Source organism: Dunckerocampus dactyliophorus, chromosome 1 (assembly GCF_027744805.1).
Source record: "Dunckerocampus dactyliophorus isolate RoL2022-P2 chromosome 1, RoL_Ddac_1.1, whole genome shotgun sequence".
In the NCBI taxonomy this organism is placed as follows: domain Eukaryota; kingdom Metazoa; phylum Chordata; class Actinopteri; order Syngnathiformes; family Syngnathidae; genus Dunckerocampus; species Dunckerocampus dactyliophorus.
Window position 1 is genome coordinate 44,857,021 of NC_072819.1, and position 24,350 is coordinate 44,881,370.

General features: G+C 39.8%; 1 protein-coding gene across 3 annotated transcripts in view; it reads right to left on the bottom strand.

Moving 5' to 3' along the window:
- plch2a (phospholipase C, eta 2a) overlaps nt 1-24,350 on the bottom strand; it is a 154,872-nt gene that overhangs the window by 66,436 nt on the left and 64,086 nt on the right. The window contains exon 1 of one of the 3 annotated variants that reach the window (XM_054797594.1): nt 6,826-7,071. The exons of the other annotated variants lie outside the window; for them this stretch is intronic. Within the exon in view, the coding sequence (XP_054653569.1) occupies nt 6,826-7,021 (196 nt within the window). The 5' untranslated portion in view covers nt 7,022-7,071. Of the gene's footprint in view, nt 1-6,825; nt 7,072-24,350 lie in introns of those variants that run through there. 3 annotated transcript variants of the gene reach the window in all.

Consider the following 24,350-nt stretch of genomic DNA (forward strand, 5'->3'; position numbering starts at 1 on the left):
GGTCGAGCAGATTTGCTAAATGTGCGGAGTGAAACGTAATGACCCACAAAAAAAGGAGGTAACGAGGCAGGTTTGAAATAAACAACTGCTGATGAAAACATAACTTGACTGAATGCTCAGCTCCATTACCGACTATGCATTTCTGCCCTTTCAAAATCTTTTTTTTTTAAATAAAACATTCATCTCTTGCTTCTGCTGTGGCCTCATACTCATTTGTAAAAATATGTTTTCTGTTCTTAAAAATTGTACTTCCACAATCAAAGGGTTTGTATTAAAACAGTCGGTCTTAGTACAGTGTTAGTCAATGACATCGTTCATAAAGTTCACTACTTTCGTGATATGTGTCTTGGCATCTCAAATCACCACAACACACACATTGTGCCACAGGCATCAAATGTTGACTGAAACAGGTCAGGTTGCAATGTGGCAGTCTGAGCACGCTGAATAGTGTCAAAAGATATTAGACCTCTGGAGGAAGACGACCACACAAAATGGCAGAATAAGCGCGGTCTAAGATATGAACTTGGAATATAACAATTACAATTATAAAGTCAACTGAAGATAGGAAGGTTGTTCACTCACTGAAACAACTCAATTTCACCACCTCAGAAGCAATTATCAGACCAAAAATCCAGCAGAGTAGACACAATGTCCTCTGCATTCATTAGTTGACTTACTCAACATAATCGACCATGAAAATTAGTCTATGGCAATTTTTTTTCAGTCAATGTGTTGTTTTTACCGCCTATTTATTTTCGGTCTCCCATCTCAAACAGCTCACTGCAATTCACCTCCACACCAACCACTCTTCTAAAATTACAAATCCTTGTGGTACAAAAACGACATGTCTTGCAAGTATCATCACTAAAACAGGATGAAGAATAGCTAAGCTAAGACAAGAAGCCATGCTAACCGCTAAGCTATGGAAAACAACAGAAAAAGTGCTCAGTAGTCTTTAACAGAAGTCTAGCTGGAACCATGTTCCAGCATAGAGTAACCAGCTATGAACAGGAAATCAGCGAGTGGATGAATAAGAGTCTAGACGGAGAATAATATACCAACTACATTGTGAACGCACATGCAGGAAAAACCAAAATTATGTTGATGCCTATGTCAGCAGCCAAAGGAGGAGCCTTTGTAACTTGTTTTGAAATGGTTGTTTTACAATTTATATGCCAAAAGAATTTATTGTAATATATATCGTTATCGCAACATATATCGCAATATGGATTTTAAATTTAAAAAATTATATTTTGAACAAAATAAACAGATTTTTAAAAATTTGTCGTTCAGATTGACTACTCTAAAAATTACTCGATTAATCGAATTCGTTTTAAGATTTTTTTTTTTTTTAAACAGCATACTGTAATCCCCTGTTTCTTGCAGTTAATTGGTCCATATTCAGTTGTTGAGAGCGCTGGCTTTAAGTACATTCATGGAAAAAATGATTAGACAACCCTTGTTTCTTCAGCTTCTTGTTCATTTTAATGCCCGATACAACAAAAGGTACCTTTGTTTGGACAAATCTAACAATGACAACAAAAAAAGCTTATAAGACTTCAATTGTTTGGCAGTACCATGCTATAGTTATTCATGTAAGAACTTAAGTGATTTTGGTTATTATCAAGAGAACCATAGACGTTGCTCAATATCAGCTCTAAAATTCAACTCTTATGAGCTATATTTGTTATCCTCATTATATTTGGCCAAACAAATGTACCTTTAGTTGTACCAGGCATTAAAATGGATCAATAAACTGAAGAAACAAGGGTGGTTTAATCATTTTTTCACGTGTTGTCATGTGTTCGCTATTTCACTTACAACAGATGTTTGGACTTCACGTGCAACAGAGAGCTATTTAACTCTAACTGTCCATTACATTTCATTACTGAAAATTAACCGAACTGAGAACTTCAAGAAACTGAACCAAACCAAAATTACATTTTAGTGTACCGTTACACCGCTAGTGTATGACCTTCTAAATATGACTTTTAACATTATTAGAGCCCTCTGGATGTGAAATAACACCCATATAGTCAGCCTTTGCACTCATATTGCCCAATATAGCAGATATAATCAGAGAAAATAAGCCATTTCAGACAAATAAAACTTGTACTCAAGTGTGTTGCAATAGATGTGTTCCGGACATGTGGACAGGAACTGACGTTAGGGGTTCAGAGTTGAATTTTAGATGGATTACGGCCTCGACAGTAGCCCGTGTTATTGTTATGAGTATTATGTTGTTATTGTGCTTGTTGTGAGATAATTCAAACCTGCAATAAAAGCCTGTTGTTCTGGCAATCAAGTCTGGTGCTCATATGTTTCACCTACTGACACCTAGTGACCAGTTTAGAATACTGCATATCACAATTTGAATGTGCGTTCTTAATGCTTTATATTTGTAGTTTAGTTCATTTAACCGAATTTGCTTAAATATGCATACTTTCTTTTTTTAACTAATAGGCCATAAAACGGCACGATTTCTTAAAATATAGTGGTGTGAAAAGTGTTTGCCTCCTTCCTGATTTCTTATTTTTTTGCATGTATGCGTTTTTTTGCATGTAAAGTGATTAACCCCCTATTAAAACACAACTTTTAACTTAACAGATTAATTGAGACCCTTTAGCCTGCAAAAGATTATAAATCCATTTCTAAAGCTTTGGCACTCCAGCGAACCACAGTGATTATCCACAAATGGTGAAAACATGGAACAGTGGTGAACCTTCCCAGGAGTGGGCGGCTAACCAAAATGACCCCAAGAGCACAGCCACGACTCATCCAAAGGGTCACAAAAGACCCCACAACAACATCCAAAAAACTGCAAGCCTCACTTGCCTCAGTTAAGATCAGTGTTCATGACTCCACCATAAGAAAGACAAAAACTGTCTCAAGCTCAAAAACTGAGTTCCAAGTCAAAAACCACTGCTGAACAAAAATAACATTAAGGCTCATCTCAATTATTGGCAGTAAACATATTGATTCCCAAGACCTTTGAAAAAATACTCTGTGGTCTCACAAGACAAAAGTTTTACTTTTTGGAAGGGGTGATACATCTGGCGTAAAAGTAACGCCGCATTTCAGAAAAACAACATCATACCAACAGTAAAATAGTGTGGTGGTAGTGTGATGGTCTGGGGCTCTTTTGCTGCTTTAGGACCTGGAAGCCTAGCTGTGATAAATGGAAGCATTAATTCTGCTGTCTATCAAAAAATCCTGAAGGAGAACGTTCGTCCATCTGTTCCTGACCTCAACCTGAAACCAACTTGGCTGCTGCAGCAAGACAATGATCCAAAACACACCAGCAAGTCCACCTCTGAATGGCTGAAGAAAAACAAAATGAAGACTTTGGAGTGGCCTAGTCAAAGTCCTGACCTCAATTCTATTGAGATGCTGTCGCATGACCTTAAAAAAGGCGCTTCATGCTGGAAAACCCTCCAATGTGGCTGAATGACAACAATTCTGCAAAGATGAGTGGGCCAAAATTCCTCCACAGCGCTGTAAGAGACTCATGGCAACTTATTGCAAATGCCTGATTGCAGTTGTTGCTGCTAAGGGTGGCCCAACCATTTATTAGATTTAGTGGCCAATCACTTTTTCCACACAGGGCCATGTAGGTTTGGATTTTTTGTCACCCTTAATAATAAAATGTTTCATTAAAAACTTCATTTTGTATGCGGTTTTGTTGTCATTGACTAATATTTAAATTTGTTTGATGATCTGAAACATTTAAGTGTGACAATCATAGTACGCCGCCTCTCGCCCGAAGTCAGCTGGGATAGGCTCCAGCATACCCCCGCGACCTTAATTAGGATAAGCGGCATAGAAAGTGGATGGATGGAAACATACAAAAAAAAATAAATCAGGAACACTTTTTCACACCACTGTTTTGTTGAAAAACAGTGATAAAGTGAAGCTGCAAAATTCAAACCGACGGCGAGAAATTAACATCACATTTTTTAGGCATAAATGAAATGACATTACATTAAAATAGTGTAGTTATGTACTGTGTATTGTGAGCAAAGCTCGCTAAGATACCAAGTACTACAAATTTGGTTCTAAATCTATCACTGAGTTTGAGAAATGTTTGTGCCAATACAACACCACTACCCTTTTCCACCTACTCATCCCCCATAGGATACCGTAACAAAAGTGTTACTGTATGGTCACTATGTCCTCTCAAGGATACTTCTCAAATGCTACACACTAGAGCTTGGGGAGAATTCCCACGCTTGTTTGGCCAGTCTATCGTTGTTGAAGTAAGACTAGAGTAATGATAGTGCAGGTGTACCCTCCTGCTGATTACAGCTGGCCTTAAAATGATTCTTAATTCATCTCACACTAGAAGAGAAACACTCATCATCAGCCCTGAATAAAAATATACAATGTTATTTCACCACCAACAAGTTACACCGACAGCTGCCAAACAATTCAAATAAAATATATTCAGATAACTGCATGAACATTTACAGCAGGGTTTCAACTGCACCATCCCACTATCTTCTAACAAATATGAATCAGTTCAGAATGGTTCACATCCACATACGATATTTTACAGTCGGTCCTGACCCATTCACATTCATATGTGTTTGTGTTGACCCCTGGTGGAAAACAGCATAATTTCCACCGTGACACTGTAAACGATGGCACAATTATATGACTTTAGACTTGTAATGTCCATGATCTCACCAGAGAAGACCCTCCAAGTGTGCAGAGAGGAAGGGAGGAAGGAAGGAAGGAATTAAAGGCAGAAGCAGAAGTCTGAGCACAGTTCACATGGCAGATGACTACTCCACACCTCATCATCTCTCTGAACGAACACGAGAGGTGCTCAGCAACGGCCAAGCGAGCTCACACCAGTTAAAGTCAATTTTAACCCAAGAACTCATACAGGTGCATCTCAGTACATTAGAATATTTTGCAAAAGTTATTTGATTTCAGGAGTTAACTTCAGACTAGGGGACCAATTAAAGTTTCAGGGAGTTTGTAGAGTTCACAATATTGAACTTTGACATCCATCCATCCATCCATCCACTTTCTATGCCGCTTATCCTCATTGGGGTTGCGGGGTATGCTGGACCCTGGAATTTGACAATTTTTCAAATTATGTGAGATACTGAATTGGGGTTTTTTATTAGCAATAAGCTACAATCATAAAAAATGAATTAAGAAAGCAATTATTGAAATATGTCACACTGTGTGTAGTGACACAATAGAACATAACAGTTTCACTTTTTGAATTGAGCGACTGCAATAAAGTCATTTATTGAGGTCCACCTATACATCCACCACTCTACATACAAAAACTTAATACAGTGGGTCTTCGGTTTTCGTGATTAATTCATTCCAAAAGGTTAAACAAAAACCCAGGCAATTTTTCCCATGAATAAAAAAATAACTACTACTAATAAATAACTACTCCGTTCCAGACGCCAAAAAGTATTAACAAAAATAAGTTTTATAAAGAAATAATTATTGTTTTACATGCAGAAAACAATGTGAAATAATTATAAATTTGAAATGAATGGAACTTATTGCACATAGTTCAATTTCAATAGTGTTTATCACCTTCTTTATCAAATTCCTAGCACTTGCAACTTTCTTTGGCCCCATGGTGGGTTATTTAGCAGTTGCACTCAATAAAAAATGAGAGTGAGTCAGGAACGTGGAGGGTGCCTTGTTTTGGCACTTGATGTCGCGCAACAATGCAGTAAAGGGCAAACAAACTAGTTTGTCATGTGCAATATGGAACAAAAAGCAAAACAGTGTATAAAAACTGAAGCAAAATTCCATATTTTTCTTGTTGCATGCAGGAACATGGATTTAATAAATCCGGGCTGTCCAAACTTTTTTCCACCAAAGGTGTGTACGAAAAGAACTAAGGATGCAGGGGGACACTTTGATATTTCTATTAGTGCATGAATGTGCCGCTGGCCAGTAACAAAATGAACCCCCGTGCCGCACCTGGGATACCCCTGGAATAAATGAATGCAGGATACATGTCTCCAAATGTTATGCACAGACAGTTTCTTCTGTAGCCCATTACCTCACATTGCAGGAACAAGAGCCGCAGTCTTTTAACTTTTAAGGTTAATTATTACAAGCTCTCAGACATGATCTTATGAGACACACATTAACATCATGTACAGTCCATTGAACACGCACAAAGTTTAAAAGATGACCCAAATGAAAACAATGTACGCAGAAATCATTTCCAGCATCAAAACCAGCATGGCAACTATTTACAGTAACATGTAGAGTTCGTTGTTGTACTGTATGCAGAACTTTCCAAATTTGAGTGTCATCAGAAGAGTATGATAACATGATTCAATTCAAGCACTCTACTGTATGTGCACTGCAAGAAGTAGTGTGGAAGTAGGACATAAACAACGTTAGATCACCTCTGTAATACTAATGAGACCAGCCCACTACTGAGGCTACAAGCACGTCCAATTAAGGATTCTGTCACTAGCTAGTGACGAACAAGGCTTTACCTTCCCACTGTGTTATCTATAATTAAGGAGAGGACTTGGCCTGAAATAGCGGGGACTGATCCGGATCAGGACACTTGTAGGCTCCTCATGGAAAGAGAAGTCACTTCAGGTCTATCATGTTTTCTTTAGTCACTTTTGCCACCAATGCAACTAATAGGCACTCCGTTCTCAAAATGTGAATGTCAGTGTAGATGAATGAAACTTCCGATGTTTTTTTTTTTTTTTTTATGTAGTCTGTTGTTGAAAAACGTTTGGCGCTAATTACAGATCTGACTGATCTGCATTTGTTACTGGATCATAAAACAGGAGAGATGAAAAATAAACAGCAACTCACCGTGACGACGAAGTTCGGCTTTTTTGTTTTTTCCAAGGCGATATTTTGAAACGCTGTTTTCAGCGTTTAGGCCGCATTGTGGCTTCACGTGCAGTCTTCGGACTTTAGACCAAGTCACGTAAATATGAATTTTCGAAGGCTTGTCATTGTAAAACCAATGATGCGTCGACTCGTGTAAACTATGTATTTGTGCCATATTTAATGATTACAACGAGGTGGAATTGCGTTGAGTAGGTACTGGCGCAAGGTGCAGTTGTCAATGACGTCATCACTCAGGAATCTCACCAACTTGCCATCACGCCTATGTCGCATTCGCGTACGCAAGGGAAAAGCGAACACTTACATAAAACTATAGTCCAATAGTACATAAATCCACCAGGTAGTCAAATATTTCACATTTTCATCTCTAGAATCGTTTAGAGTCTAGAGTCACACTCTAATTACAACCACTACAAGAGCTGTATCAATAATTCTTAAATATTCAAAATACGTTTTTAGTCGTTATTTAACAATATGACTATTGCATTTTGCAGAGTGTAATGTCACAGCATCATAGCCAGTGGTGTTTAGCTTAGCTGAGCTGAGAGAGACACGGCCATCCCTCCAACCATGTGTCCTCATCATGGGTGAGCTGGAGCTGAGGTGGAGTAGCCAGTCAATCACAGGGCACACATAGAAGAACCGTTCTGAAGGAGATTCAAATCTGGATCTGCTAACCACAACTGCACGCTGCTGCCACAGTCAACCATTCACACTCATATTCATTTAACCTAGCATACACGATTTTATGGAACTGGGAGGAAAACTGAGAGGGAGGGAATCATGCAAGGGATAACGTGAAAAATCTTGATGAGAAGATCTAAAGCCAAGACCTTTTTGCTGAAAGCGGAGTTTCACTCTGGACTGAAAAGTGTCCTCACAATTAAAACATATTGTCAAATTAGTATCTCACATTTTTCACATTGTGTGACATACAACATCGATCTGTAAATGACTGGCAACCATTCTTTGTACCCAAAGTCAGCTGGGATCGGCTCCAGCACACCTGTGACCCTGAACTGGATAAATAGTAGGAAAGAAGTGAATAAATCAATGTCACATACAACACAGTTAAAAAAAAACCTAACTATTCTGTCCCCCCACCCCACCCTCCACCCCCCGCCCCAGTTTTTATACATTACATGGGTGTACACAACTAAAGAAAAGAAGAGTGAATCAATAAGTAGGTAAAAGTAACACTAAAGTAGGCCAAAGCCCAGTCGATTAATTTCACAGTGTTGTCTCGTTTGATAGCAGTTATTTTCTCCAGAGTAGGTCAATCAGTAATCAGTGAGGGCACGAGCACTTGACCATTAAAGTGGACACATGGTCAACCTCCGAGGCTGATTACAGTTGATGAGCAAGGGGATGGAGTCAAGGGTGTGTCATGTATGTATTTTTTCTTTGAAGAAGGAGCATAATATGCGGAATGTGGGCCCTATTTCGAAGACCTGCGCTCGCCTTGGTGCTGAATGCTTCCTCTGTGAAGGAACACAATTCCACAAAGAGGTGCATCACGGCCATCACAGCATCTGGCATTTCCCACAAACATTTAATTGACATACAACAAGCTTAGAGATCACTGTTAAGGGCGACTGGTGTACAGAACCATGTATGATGGTGGGACAAGGAACTTATTCTTATGAAATCATGCAAAGTGACAAATGCACCAAGCTGGAGAGAGTGCAACTCTAAAAAAGATGCATATTCTCAGCGTAATGGAGCACAAAGGGGCGGAAAAAGATGAGAGCGAGAGTATGCGCGTTTCGGAAGAGAGAGAGAGAGAGAGTGATCAACTCCCTCTTGGCAGCTATAAATAAATGGGGCAGGACATTACATCAACCTCTGCATGAATGCAGGACATATCAGGGGCAGACCAGCTCAGTCTATGGCAATAAAATACTCCTCTAAACAGATTAAATGGTTCTGGATTGGGATTGGCTTTTTTTCTAATTGAATGCAGTTTAGTGCATATAATAATATCTGGTCCCTATATTTACTGTAACAGCATATTTTAAAGGATAAATGGCATTACTGGGAAATTTCAGTGCAACTGTGGGTACAGCAGCTGAGGTCAAAGGTCTTTTCATATAATCGTCTGTTAACTGTCCTTTTATAGTTTACACTGTAAGCTTTGTAGCTGTATAATGCATGCAAAAGGGAGGAAAAATGTGTCAAAGTTCTCCCTTACCGGTTACAACTGCAACGTGTTTTCATTTGGGTTTAGCACACAACTTGTTTCTATTGTTTGTAGTGGATGTAGTCTCTCTGAATGAGCGTAACCCTGTGTGCCGCTACCAAACCATGTGAAGCTGCCAGATGGCATCGTGGCACAGAGAAGGCCGAGGCCTGCTGCTTAGCTCTGCAGGGGAGTGATCCCAGCTTGTGTTATGTGTGAGTGTGTGTGTCTGCATGAGTTGAGTGTGGATTCAGAGATTAACTCCTGCAGAATTCCCTAGAACTGTCTCATGCTGTAGGAGACACACGTTGACTTGCAAATGGGAGGCATGAACTTCCTGGTTGGTAATCAGAAGCATCAATTGCTGTTTAATAATGTGTGCAAGGTCGGCCAGGTTAAGTTTGGTGGAAGATTCCTTTAGTAAGATTAATAGCTTGTAAAGTTTGACTGAAGGTGGTATGAGGGGTCTGACGTCTGATTCAGCGGGAGATTTTCAAAATTGCTGTAGAAAATTCCCCCATGATGACAACTTTACAAGCACTTTTCAGAATGGAGCTCCGTCAATCAGCATGGACACGATGAACACAATAGCAGCAATCAGGTGCACACTTTCCATTTCAAAATTTGAGCTGAAATATAATGAATTATTCATGTATTGAATTAGTGGGATGTTGACAATGGACAAGTTGATGTAGTAAACATGCAATGCATTCAGGCATGTCTATAATGTGAAGGTTTTCTTCTAGTCATTGATCAACAGATGAGCTCAGCAGCTGGTAAAGCTCAGAGCAGCATTGTCATCAAAAACAAAAAGATTTCAATGTCCTAGCGGGGATTTCTCCGGGGAAGATGTCAATTTGGGCACATATTTCAGTTTTAGAGGGAGCCATACAGCAAGACAGAAAGGACACAGAAATAAACTTCCGCCTATCTTTTCAATCATATGATTAGTTTCCTATCCTTTCCTCTATTCACAGAGCATCGTCGTACTTCTTCGCACCCACAAGCATTGCCGTAGTAGACAACCCCTTCAGTACCGGCCATTTTCGATGATTTTGACTGATTTTTCAAGGCACAAAGAATACTGTGTTCCATGGCTATATAACCATGGGACCTACCAAAAGAAATATTAGACTCTCGTTTTTCATCAGAAAAAAAGGTTTCTTTACTACCTTTTTCTGTTCTTTAGTAATCAGCAGTAGAACATAGGTACGTTTCAGGAAAATATCCGTTCCCAACAAGGAAAGGGAGAAAAACAGCTTTTTGTGAAAAGATACATTTCAAGTATAACTTTCACTTTGACACAATTTTTTTGCTTATGCGACAGCTCAAATATCTTAACAACTGTACCAACATAAACAATACAAAAAGGGTTGCTTTACATCAAAATAACAATTTATTTACAAATACAGTGTAATACCGTGAACTATTTACAATTTTCATGTTTGGAACTAAATTGTGTGTGTGCGCGCGTGTGTGCATGCCTTAAAATTTCTCTACAATGCGTAACATTCTGCATGCTACACTCCTCCATGCTCTTCCATTTCCTCCTTGCTGTCGAGTGTGTTTTTACATGGAAAAGATCCATGCCGAGCTCTTATCAAATTTGCCACCTTGTGGCCCGTTGTTATGGCTTAAAACTGCTCTAACAGTGATTGACATATTTTAGTGTGCAGTTGCAGCGTCACCTTTTTTCGCCTGTCACGCAAAAGAAACGTAAAAGACATGGTCTTTGGGATCGGGTGTTCAGGTTTATAAAAACGTATAAATACATCTTTGCTATTGAATGAGTTAAGCGTTTTCAAGCATAAAAATGTCTAAATGAACTAAAATACAAATACAAGGCATTCAGAAGATGCATTCAGAAGATGCATTCAAAGACGCTGCAGTGATACAGTATGTAGTATTTTACATTGGTCACTAGGTGTCAGTCACGTTACTGTAAGTTTGACACCGGAACAACAGGCTTTTAATACACGCGGAATTATCACACAACATGCACAATAATCTCTAACATGGGCCACTGTTGTGGTCCACGCCACAACAAACAACAACACGCGGCGCTAAAACTCAGTCAAATTTATTCATTCATTCAGCAGAGGATAAACATATATTTAATGCATTTGACTTGCTGCTCTGCAGGTTGTGCTGCTGTAAAAACAAAAAAAGCTTTTCCTCTCTATGGAAGAACAGCAGTGACAAGCACCTTCCAGTTCATGCACGCCCCTACCCCTTCAGGATGAGGCGAGTACTGCCTGTTACACTTACATTAAATACATTATACAGGCTGCATAAAGTCATGGTGTACACTGTATGCACAATGATTAGGCAAGTTAGTATTTTGACCATATTATCATTTTAATGCATATTTTCCAAACCCAAGCTGAATAAACTTGAATGCCTATTGGGTTTAAGCATACCAGGTGATGTGCATGTGTGTACTGAGGGAGGGTGTGGCCTTAGGAGATCAACACCCTTTATTAGGTGTGCACAATTATTAGGCAGCTTCTTTTCCTCTGGTAAAATGGGCCAGAAAAAAGATTTAACTGACTGAAAAGTCAAGAACTGTAAAACACCTTTCATTAGGGATGCAGCTCTCTTGAAATTGCCAAGATATTTGGACGTGACCACAGAATCATGAAATGTTTTGTTGCAAGTGCACAAAAGGGTCGCAAGAAACGTGTTGAGAGAAAAACATGCAAACTAACTGCCAAATATTTGAGGAAAAGTCCAACGTGAAGCTCCCAGGAACCCATTATCCTCCAGTGCTGTCATATTCCAGAACTGTAATCTACCTGGAGTGTCCACCAGTACGGTACATGGTGTTCAGTGCTCAGAGACATGGCCAAGGTAAGAAAGGCTGAAACCCGACCGCCACTGAACAAGACACACAAGTTGAAAGACTATCACTTGGCCAAGAAATATCTGAAGACAGATTTTTCAAAAGTTTTATGGACTGATGAGATGAGAGTGACTCTTGATGGCCCAGATTGATGGGCCCATGGCTGATGCAGCCATGGGCAGAGAGCTGCTCCACTCCAACTCAGACGCCAGCAAGGAGGAGGTTGGGTACTGGTAAGGGCTGGAATCATTAAAAGATGAGCTTGTTGGGCCTTTTCAGGTTGAAGATGGACTCAAACTCAACTCCCAAACCTATTGCCACTTTTTTCACACAGTGGTAGAGGAAAAAGTGTGCATCTTTCAAGAAGAACATGATTTCTATGCAGGACAATGCATCCAAGTACTCCACTGCGTGGTTAGCTAGTAAAGTGAAAAGGTCTTTAAAAATAATGCGTCTGTGTAGGCTCTCAGTCGTACAGGAGTTGTCCATCGAGGAAAAGGCTTCTTGAGACGTCATCTGTACTTCTGTGTAGAAGGTGTCGGACGTTTCGCTCCTCATCCGAAGAGCTTCGTCAGCAAACTAATAAGTGCTGGTAGCTTAGGCCTTAAATACAGTAAGAGTGGGCGGAATTGGTGTGCCAACACCCTCCTCCTATTGGTTCGTTACACTAAGCCTGGGCGGAGCAGTGGTATAATCCTATCCTGTTATTCACACCTACGATAAAAGGGAAGTGTCGCTCCCTGAATTGGGTATGAACGACTCTGATACTGGCTTGTTAGCATCTATTGTTCTGGCTCGGCCCTGCCTTCACCTCATTTGCAAGACTAAGAGCTGTGGGTTTTGGTCTCAGTAACCTGCTGAACACAGGGTCCAAATTAAACCTCAAACCACCATTCCGATTCAATGATGGGTTCTGTTGTTTGACAAAAATAGCTTCCTTTACTCCTCTTTCAAACCATCTGTTTTCTTTGGCCAAAATCTTAACCTCGCTGTCCTGAAAAGAGTGATTGGTAGCTTTCAGGTGTAGATGTACTGCTGATTGAGGACCACTAGCATTGTCCCTGCGATGTTGATAAAGCCTTTTTTGGAGCATTTGCTGAGTTTCCCCAATGTAGTGCTCTTTGCATTCCTCATCTTTACAGTGGATGGAATAGACCACATTGCTCTGTTTCTGGTTTGGAGCCTTGTCTTTAGGATGCACCAATTTTTGTCTCATAGAGCGGAACAAATACCAACTAGTGCTGAGGGAAAGAAAAAGGAGACACAACATGTCCAGAGAGCGCTCTCAACCTGTGGGTACCCACGGTGGGCTTTTAACAAATGTCAAAAGAAGAGAGTAGGGAAAGAAACCCAAAAGCCCACAGAAGCAAAAAGGAGAGGAGTGGTAGTCCCTTATGTAGCGGGGGTCTCCGAAAAACTCCAGAGGATCTTATGGCAACACAAAATTCCTACCTATTTCAAACCAGTAAATACCCTGAGACAAAAATTGGTGCATCCTAAAGACAAGGGAGCGACACTTCCCTTTTATCGTAGGTGTGAATAACAGGATAGGATTATACCACTGCTCCGCCCAGGCTTAGTGTAACGAACCAATAGGAGGAGGGTGTTGGCACACCAATTCCGCCCACTCTTACTGTATTTAAGGCCTAAGCTACCAGCACTTATTAGTTTGCTGACGAAGCTCTTCGGATGAGGAGCGAAACGTCCGACACCTTCTACACAGAAGTACAGATGACGTCTCAAGAAGCCTTTTCCTCGATTTAAAAATAATGATGTGACCTCCTTGTTCACCTGATGTAGACCCTGCTGAGTACTTGTGGGCCCTTAAACGTGAGATTTACAGTGAAGAAAAAAGATACCCACCTCTCTGAACAGTGTCTGGGAACCTTTGGTTGCTGCTGCACAAAAACTTGACGGTCAAATGATCAAGAAACTGACAGACTCCATGGATGGAAGGCTTTTCCGTGGTATTGAAAAGAAGAGTGGCTATATTGGTCACTGATTTATTTTTGGAAATGTCCGAAATATTTATTTGTAAAGTTTGTGATGTTTGTTTGTCATTCTGACTTAAAAAAAAATGAAAATAAAGTAGTGAGATGGGAGAATTTTTGTTTTTCCTTGAGTTGCCTAATAATTGTGCACACAGAGATACTCCCAACAAAAGCCAACACTTCACTTTCACTTCCCTAAATATTAAAGTTGAGGTTTATTAACATTTTGGATTGACCGAGAGCACTGTTATTGTTAAATAATAAAACTGATAATCCATAATGCAGATTGCTTAATAATTGTGGACGTAGTGTATAATACAGTGTATGTTTCTGCAACATGATATTAGTGGCGGCATGCTGACAGAAACTGGCATGCACCATGATTTAACTCAGTGCACCCACTGCGCACTAAGCAGAGAAGAGGAACTTGTGGCAGCCTCATCTTAGTATTTGATCAGGAAATGTGCAAATTCAACCATTTTTACTTCAGAAAATGTTAAAAATGATTGGAAACATACAGAAAACACATTTATGACACAGTTTAATGGACAAATATGAATATTTATTTGATGTTGTTATTTGTTTTGTTTTTTTTCATCAGGCCTCCCCTGACTGCAAGCCACTGATAATTCTGTTTTGCATACTTTATTTGACACCCAAGTGAGTAACCTTGTCACCACTGCGAAGTCAACAGGATGTTAAGGAGGGGAAAGCTGTGGAGTCGAAGGCCACTGAGATGTGTCATGCACAGGAACAGTAAGTCATGTGTGAGTGGTGCCCTTCTGCTCTGATTGTGTGCTTTCACACATACAACTAATTGCGAGCCATGGCAAATTTAATTTACGCACGCATCAATCAATTTATAACTCTTTAGAAGCTCACGGTCATTCCTTCTGCCTGAAGGCCCTTCAGTCACATTACTAATGACAAAAGGAATGTTTTGACATTAACTTCCATAGATGTCCAAACATGGGGGAGAGGGAAGTGAAAATGTTTCTTCGAATAAAAGGAGTGAAGGAACCATTTGCCGTTCCTTTAGTCCTTCGACATTTAAACGAAGCTAAATGTCTACGAACAGCAACAATCAATGAGGTAGATGTGGGGGGATTTAGGAGCATTGATCAAGTCCAACTGAAATAGCTTTTCTCACAAAGCAAACCAAACCCAAATCAATCAGTCAATCATCACAACAGCCAGCAGCCTCCAGCAAGTACAAATACCAATAATGTAGCATCATGAATATAAGATCTATGTCCTTGACGCTTTTTATTTTATTTCTACTTGCAGAATTCAACAAAGTTTTTAAGATGCATTCAAACTGTAAGTTGAAAGATTGTAAGAGTGGTTGGTAGTAGTTGGTTGTAGGGGTGTCACGAGACACTCCGTTCACAAGACGAGACAATACACGGCTTGGGTCTACGAGAATGAGACGAGACTTTAACATTACTTTTAAGAGAAGTAGTATGAACAAAATAAAGATATCTGACAATATATTGCAGTCTACTAATTGAACTTCTACTACGTTACACTCTTCTGCACTCTGTGTGTATGCTACCGGCCCCGCCTCCACCCACCGAGATAAAGAGACTGTATGACTGACAAAGGGTTCACTCCGTTCATGTCGTTGTTCTATGGAACAAATGTGCTAAGATGCTGAAACCAACGCAAAGAATGAACCCTCTTCCTGCCTGTTTGGAGGCGAGAGACGAGTTAAACAGGCACACATGACCATGGACGTATATTAAGGCTGGCTAAATTATCGACTTCATTTTCATTTATTGTGTAATTAATACATTTATTTATTATCATAAATGCCCATGAGACAGTTTTTCTGAACGAGAAATCTTGTCACATTTTATTCCTGTGAGATCTTGTGACACAAGATCTTGTGACACCCCTAGTTGGTTCGTCCACATTCAGACACAAGTTTAAGTTCAAGTTTAAGCAAAGACATATCGCCCTTACCTGAGTGAGCGGCGATTGCCATCATGTAATCCTTCAAAATCTCACAGCATTTTCGAACATGCTCCAGTGTGATCTTGGGAGTTTGCTCTTAGTGAAGGACAGCTCCGTTAGAGATGTGTGGCTTCTTATTGTATTTGATATCACCACGGTGTCAGGACAACCCACCGAGATGGAAACATTTGAATAAGTCTAAGCTGTTTGTCTTATTCCTTTCAGCAGTGTTGCAATCGAGGACACAAAACATGTCTCATATTCTACTGATGCATTCCTGTCACATAGTTACTAATGAAACACTAATGTGTGCAGAGGCGTATGGAGCTCTTTTGCCCAGGTATCCCATCGTACTCAGTGAGTTAACACCTGGACTCGCTTTCTCACATTTACTGCAGAACTCCGTCATTTCGAGTTTGATGGCTTTTGCTTTTTTTTTTTGTTGTGATGAAGATCAAATATTAGAAGAGTATTAGGGCCACACTGTAAAGAAAAAATGCCTCCCCAAAAAAGTCTTAGAATTACAAAAATGAAGTCATAATTGCAAAAACAAAGAAGAAATAAAGAATTAATGTGCAAAAAAACGGTCTTATCATTTTGTATCCAACTCTGGTCTGATAATAATGACCTTGAATGCACAATAAAGAAATGTTTTCTACTGCATAAATGATAATCTAGGAAATATAGTATGTTTTTGCTAAATAAATGTTCAAATATTAAGAGAATAGAGTCACAAATGCAAAAATAGTATTGATATATTACAATCATGAAGCCTGAGAAAGTCACAATATTCCAAGAATAAGTCTCAATATTGTTAGGGATAAAAATCACCTGAAAAACTCTTTGAATTTCCCTTTGTATTTTCTTGTCAGTGTCATCCTGTTTGTCCCTTCATAAACATCCACATCCACATAATTGTAGATCCGGATCCAACTATTTAGTCCATGAAAATAATAGTAGTAGTAGTAATAATAAAACATAACCTCACCACCCGCAGAGCCCTTGTTTACATGGATGATATGCATTCTACACACATGCAAAAAATAGTACAAAAATAGTTTACAAACACAATTTATTTTTGCTACTGTAGGCCTATGGGCTCCCGTAATTGCTGTCATCGAGGCATCCAGCGGCGTCAATGCGTGGAAATACGTCGTCACGTCCTGTGTTACTCCTCGCAGTCGGAACTGGGCTTGATATGTTGAAACCACGGGCGCGGGTGTGCCGCAGATAACGCTGACCGTAGCTAACTCGTTAGGTTGTAGCGGCGCCGTCACGGTCTCGTTGTCTCTGTTGTCAATCGACATTTTTCACCAAATGTGGGGGTGCCTTCAAAACGAGACAGGGGTCGAGGTCGGTGGCACCAATCAGTTTACTCTCTACTCAACTCAACCATAAGCAACAATTCTTTAGCAATAGCTAAGTGGCAACAACAACAACCTCATGACCCGGAAACAGAAGTTCCACTTGGTAGATAGATATATAGATCGATTATTAGTCTAAGAGAAATGTCTAAAATGTCTAAAACAACATTGTGGCTCACCACATTGTCTATAATTCCATGACATGATATGTGATGTTCCACATATCGGTATTGGATATCTAGAGATCATCCATCCATCCAACTCATATCAAGATGCTGATTAGACAGCATGATTATTGCACAGGTGTACCTTAGGATGGCCACAATAAAAAGCCACTCCAAAATGTGCATTTTTATCACAACGCCACAGATGTCGCAAAAGTGTTGAGGGGATGTGCAATATGCATGCTGACTAGATGGGTTTTCGCAGGAAAGGAAACATGCTCGCTAACACGGATTCAGACAGATATGTGAACAATATTTGAGACAAATAAACCTCTTGTGTACCTAGAAAAAGTTTTAGGTCTTTGAGTTCATCTGGTGAAAAATGGGAGCGAAAAGAATAGTCCTGCGTTTAAACTGCATATCGGTTGAGTGTACAATACGATAATTGGAATGAAACCCTGATCAGCAATACTAGAACAAAAAGATGGCACTGTGTGCATTCAACAAACTCCCCCGATCGTTGCAAGGACTAGTAAGGGCGTGGTTCTCATATCTTGATTTTATTTGGTCTGATTGGACATGAAAGGAGCGATATGTTAGAAAAACATCCATACAGTCGTTACATATGAATGACAACTCTAGTCGCAGCAATCAAAAGCATGTTCAAATAATACAGGGTCTCTGTCAAACTGAGCTTTGTGGAGGTGTCCCTGATGTTGCGGCCAGTGAGTGGACTTTCTTCCACTATCCTTCTACTCTAAGAAATGCTGGTGGTCTCTTTAAAGCTAAGCACTCTAATGACCAGTGCTCAGGACATCTAGTATACAACATGTTATTTGGGTAACTCTATTACATGTCTTTTTATATCTTAACAGGCTTAAAGCAAATTGCCGTGTCTTCCAAGAAAGACACAAAGCAACACAGCATTGAGACTGAGAGCTACACGACGTTTGAAAAGAGTTTTGACAAACTGAGGTGGAAGGAAAGAGTGGTTCTATTCATCGCAAGGACGAGAGGGTCGTTGAAACTTGTGTAATATATAAACCTGTTGTGAGAGCTTCAACTGAAACATGGCCCTAAGCACACAAAAAAAAGAAGTAGTTATCGCTGCATCTTCCATAATGACTCAAACCTATCACCAAAAAATGGGATAAACAAAAAATGAAAATAATAAATAAATACATGAACAGGCAAATTAATGAAAAGGTAAATTTATAATAAAATGCATCGGCATCTGTACCTCAAACAGTATGTGCAAAATCAACCCAAGTGACATGCTTTTGCCTGCACATAATTATGAGAGTTTGAGGCAAAATCATGAAAGGAGATACGCATGGAGAGCACAATATTAAAAACAACAACACACACACATATACAAATGGCGTCCTAAAAGATTTTTGAAATGTTTTGCTCTGTTCTCCCATAAGTGGGAATTTAGTCTTGCACTCTCCAGTTATGGTGCAAAAAAATGCAAAATGCATACAAAAAAAGAAGAAAAAGACAGCATTAACAACGCAACAATGTTTCTGCTACATTGCATAAAATTAATTAAAAGCGCGTAGGCGGCATAATTGATTTACCAGGTAAGCAGCAAATACAGAAGTAGCAGGCCTGACTGCAGATTGAAAATGCTCACAGTACATTTTAATGTTTCAGTGTGGGATTTAGAGTGTCTGTATCAGTAATTGCAATCTGAGGTTGAAAGACAGGGCCATGATAATTAGAATGAAATGACATAAATTCATGGGCACAGAATATTAAAAATAGATCATGTATTTTAACTATGTACTGTAATTGGACTTTGACTTTCATTTGTTTACAGTGTTCCCTCGTTTATCATGGGGGGATAGGTTCCCAAAATAGCCCGCCATAAGGGAAATCCGCGAAGTAGCCAACTTAATTTTTTTGTACGATTATTGTATATGTTTTAAGCCTGTAAAACCCCTCACCATACACGTTATACACTTGACAGGCAATGACATTTTGTCACATTTCTCTCTTGTTTAAACACTCTCCAAAAAGCTCAAACCTTTGTTTGAATGTTAATGATCAACCTTAATGATAAACACAAGAAATTATTAAGTCACTCGCGCATATTTCACTACTGTGACAGTGCCTTTTCGCCCTGCCGTCGTTCCGCTGTATTGTAGCGTTTTCTATCCTTGTTAAAACATATTGCTGCAGACGAGCTGGCGATTCATTTACAAGCTAGCAAACAAGCAAGCTAGCGATGACACAGGAGACATGGCAGGACACTGACAATGGTCTACGGCCAATCAGGGCGCAGAAAACAATGTGCGGTGCAGTCAGACGAGCGAGGGAAGAGATAGACGCTCAGCTTGCAATTCTTCTAAAAGGGCCAGGCTCGGCCTGTAACAGCGTTGCTAATTTAAAAAAAAAAAAAATCTGCGAAACAGCTAATTTTTACCTTCAAGGTACTCAAATCGCTTTCACGTTGTTACCACATTTAGCAGATGACGCAGCATCAGGAGTGAGTGGGGGTTCAGTATGTTGCCCAAGGATACTTTGACACGGTCACTGGTGGTCGACACGTCAGGTTGGTAGACGACCGCTCCACTGCCCTGCAATTAAGAGGGCGTGGCTCAAATTGAATGAGTTTCAAGAGCAGTTTTGAGGGAAAACAGCGTGGGCAGTTTTGGCGTGGACTGGACATGGATAATAGGTCCCTTATTTAGGTTTCAGGAATGCATATTGCGTGTTATGTTTCTTCAAGTAACATCATGAGAGTGTCTGACAACAAAGAAATAAGGGAATACATCTGAAAGTCAGCCCATATTACAGGAAAAGTACAGTACACGGATAAGAAGATCATTTTGTTCTCTGTGTAAAAACAGCAGACAAGAAGTTGAATATGATTGCATCAGTTCGCGCCCTCTTCTTCTGGCACAACGCCAAAGTTCAAAGCTGGGACTGCAGAGGAAGATGGGAAGACGTACAGTAAATATGCTGCTTTTTGGAATTGTGGCTCTGATGTGAGACTCTTTGATACAAATTTCTTTGCTGGTCCTTTTTGCTTTTTCATGTGGTATGTGATGATACTATTTGGAGCGCCATTTCGTCCTTGATCGTCCCATATTTCTGTCTATGTTGAGGCCTACTTTATACAAGTCTACTTGAATTTATAAGCTTGAGAGTCTCTTGCATCAGACAGGTGCACAAGTGGAGTGTGTGCAAATCTGCACATGGGAATGATTGCATACGGTGTCAAGGGCTGACAATTTTCTGCTCCATCAAGAAGTTATTAAAAACAGTAGGGCAGTGGAAGTAAGTCAAGGAGTGTTTTATTGTTTTTTTTATGTTTTATGCTTAAAAAGCTCCTAAAAAATGCTTCCGCACTTAATAAAAGTTTCATGACGGCAACAGCCTGACCGTGGAACGGTTTATATTTCTATTTCCATTCGATCACTTCCATCTTCTATGCCAAAATTTCTTTCCAAATCCAAAGAAGTTGGTCAACCAGCATGCTGGAAATGATTGTGTTCCACTGCAATTTTGTTTTACTAGCAAACAGGTGAGGCGTCAATACTGCAGAGGATCACAGCTTAAAGCGAAAACAAGGAAGTCTGGGTCAGTTATTAACCCATTCTTCCATCATTACGTACTGTGCTTCCACATGATACAATACAACAGGGAAAACAACAATCATATTAATTGCTCGTTGGAAATCAACCAGCGACCATGCCATACAATTTCCTGACCCTTCCTACAAAAGAATTTACTTTTTAAAGACTGAAAATGTATTTCAGTTCAGGCAGACACGTTCAAATTTCAAGACAAAGTCACAACATGTCCTTACGTATTGGCCCGTAGCATTGACTGTATTTACTCAACTGCAGAGTGGGGGAAACATCTATTAGAGGGCAGCCCGCAATTTGTACAAACATACTTTTAGAATAAGATCTAACAGTGTTATACAAACATTTTTCACCAATAAAATGATGTGCAGTTAAAAGAAATGCTGGAGTAATATTTGTCAAGTGTGGCTGGACGGTTAGGGAGACATCTAACATTTCATTGCTGGAATGTAAAGATGGACACACACAACACAGAGTGAGCAAAGAGCCACTAGAGGTGCTCGATATTGGCTTTGTTACCGAAATCTGATATCGCGATATTGTCCAGCATTTCATTTCCGGTACCGATATCAACCGATACTGATAGTGGCAGCAGCTCTTCCCTCAAACTAATGCAGTCGTTGTCAGTTATTTTCTGTCATGCACCCCCCCCCAAAACCTCCACCACCACCAGCTGACATTAAGCTCCCATCCTGATTCGTTCTTGCTGTTTGATTGCTTTGGTTCGCGTCATGAACTCCACTACAGGAATCCGTTTTTTCTACGCGCCCGCTTCTTAAACTGTTATTTCATGATGAAATGGAAAATGTGCCCATTGCTGAAACCTTTTTAATATGTTGCCTTGACTTCGGCTGCATTGTCTTTTGCGTAATCATTTAAAATTCTTGGATAGCAAATGCTAACTGGATGTAATACACGAGCTATGTCTCCTAATGAACATTATGTAGCTATTGTGAGTACTGACATATTAGCAGTACTCAGGTTATGGACACAACTATTGAGGAATTATTGCCATATTGAATAGAATTATGATATCAACTACTTTGATTACCTGTAACCTTTGAAAATGTGAATGTAAAATACTACTCATTATTAACAGCAGTATTTCAAAGTATACTGGTTAGATTTTATATGTGTTATATGTTTTATGTCTTATAGAAAGAGGTAGATCATTTTGACTTGTAACTTGCATGCTTGCATGCCTCATATTCATGTATAACGTACATAAATACCTACTCATATTTTTTTATATGAATAAAGTATATATATGTATATACATTCTATATTTATATTAGGAGGTGGATCTTTGGGACTTGGTCATTTTATGATGTGTGTGTTTACAATCAGAATCTTGGAAATAATTCCCGACTGCGGACATACTGAGTTAGCAAGCTTGTTCCTGCGTGTTGCTCGGTATCACTAAAAAAAACGATGCCGATATGAACAATATCTAATTTTTATGCCAATATCGGCCAATAATATCAGTCGGCTGATACCCCCACAAATCACCAGAAAAGATGCTGGAACATTATCTTTAATACTGTTCAGAAAATTCATACAAAATCTGGCAAGACTCCTCACTTGAATTAATCCGAGACTAGTTCAATGGAGTTCAAATGGGCTCAGCTGTTGCATCTATTAAAGTGGAATTATTTGCAGAGAGTAAGAAATTATCCAAAGAGCTTTATATCAGTGGTCGGCAACCCGCAGCTCCGGAGCTGCATGCGGGTCTTCCGCCTCCTTGTTGCGGCTCCCACGCTGAGCTTGGTGATATATTTTTTTTAACACCGAAGAAAAGGAAAGAGATTGAACTATCCGACTCACCGCTAGTCATGCATGCGTCTACACTGTGTTCTGACTGCTGATTGGATGAGCAAGGGAAGGGGGAGGGGTATCAGTTTGTTCCGTCAGAGAGACATGAAAAATATATCTTGAAAGTGTGCTAGCCCCGCGGTAAGCTATCCATAACCATGAATGTATCCCTAAAAAGAAAAACATAAAAAGAAATTAGCCTGATTAACCCATGTGTGAAAATGTAACATTGAAAGACATTTTGAAAACAAACACTCAGCTTTTTCTGTAAAGTACCAAAAGGCGTGAGGAAGCGATTTCGGAACTGCAACGAAAGGTTGAGCAGAGCAAACATACTGTCAAGAAGTGGATGAAGGCTCCAAACTGAGCTACAGCTGCTAGCGTTGTGACTGCTGTGGAGATCGTAAGGAGGAGGAAGCCATTCACAGATGGAGAATAAATGAAAGAATCGTTCATAAAAATATCAGAGCATCTATTCTCCGAATTAAAAAAATAAACAAGAAATTATTATTATTGTTAATTATTCACAAAATGAAAGAAATGCCCCTCCCTGCAAAGACTGTCAAGAAGAAGACCAACAGAATGGCAACAAACATCACACCAGTAGGCAAATTGAAGACATTCATTGAGTGCAAGCATGTTCAATTGCCTGTTATGAGTCAAGTGATGTAAACAATATTGAGCAGACACACTGATACAGAACACACTAACACAGATATGTGAGCTCTGATGGGTTTTTTCATGTTAAAGTTGTCTACGTTTTCTTTTAATTTCACGCAAACATGGGAATGACTCAAAACAGCCTGCATAGTTCAGTGTTTAAATGATCTCAAAGTAGCCCTGCACTTCTGTTAGTTGAATTATGTTGTTGGAACAGGTCAAACTGAAAAAAACTGATGACAACTTTTAAAAGTTTATAAGCTGTGTCATGTTTTCTCCGGGTGCTCCGGTTTCCTCCCACATTCCAAAAACACGCATGTTAGGTTAATGGGCGACTCTAAATTGTCCATAGGTATGAATGTGAGTGTGAATGGTTGTTTGTCTATATGTGCCCTGCGATTGGCTGGCGACCAGTCCACGGTGTACCCCGCCTCTCACCCAAAGTCATCTGGGATAGGCTCCAGCATACCCGCCACCCTAGTGAGGATAAGCGGCATAGAAGATGGATGGATGGATGGAAGCTCTCTGATGTTTTGCTTTCTTTACTGGAAGAGGAGGCAAAATGGCTCTTTTGATGCCGAAGGTTGCCAACCCCTGTTCGATACGATACGATACGATGCGATACGATACGATACGATACGATACGATACGATACGATGCGATGCGATGCGATGCGATGCGATGCGATGCGATGCGATGCGATGCGATGCGATGCGATGCGATGCGATGCGATACGATACTATAGTATACTTTACAACTGGACTGTTGTCTTGCACAACCCTCACATTAACACACTTACCGGTAATCTCTTTTTTACAAACCCCCCAAAATGTGTTGTTTTGTACTGTACAAAATCTTACCCAGTGTACTGATGCTTGTCATGTCTGCTGCCATCACGAGCAGATTTTCCTAACAGTGGCAG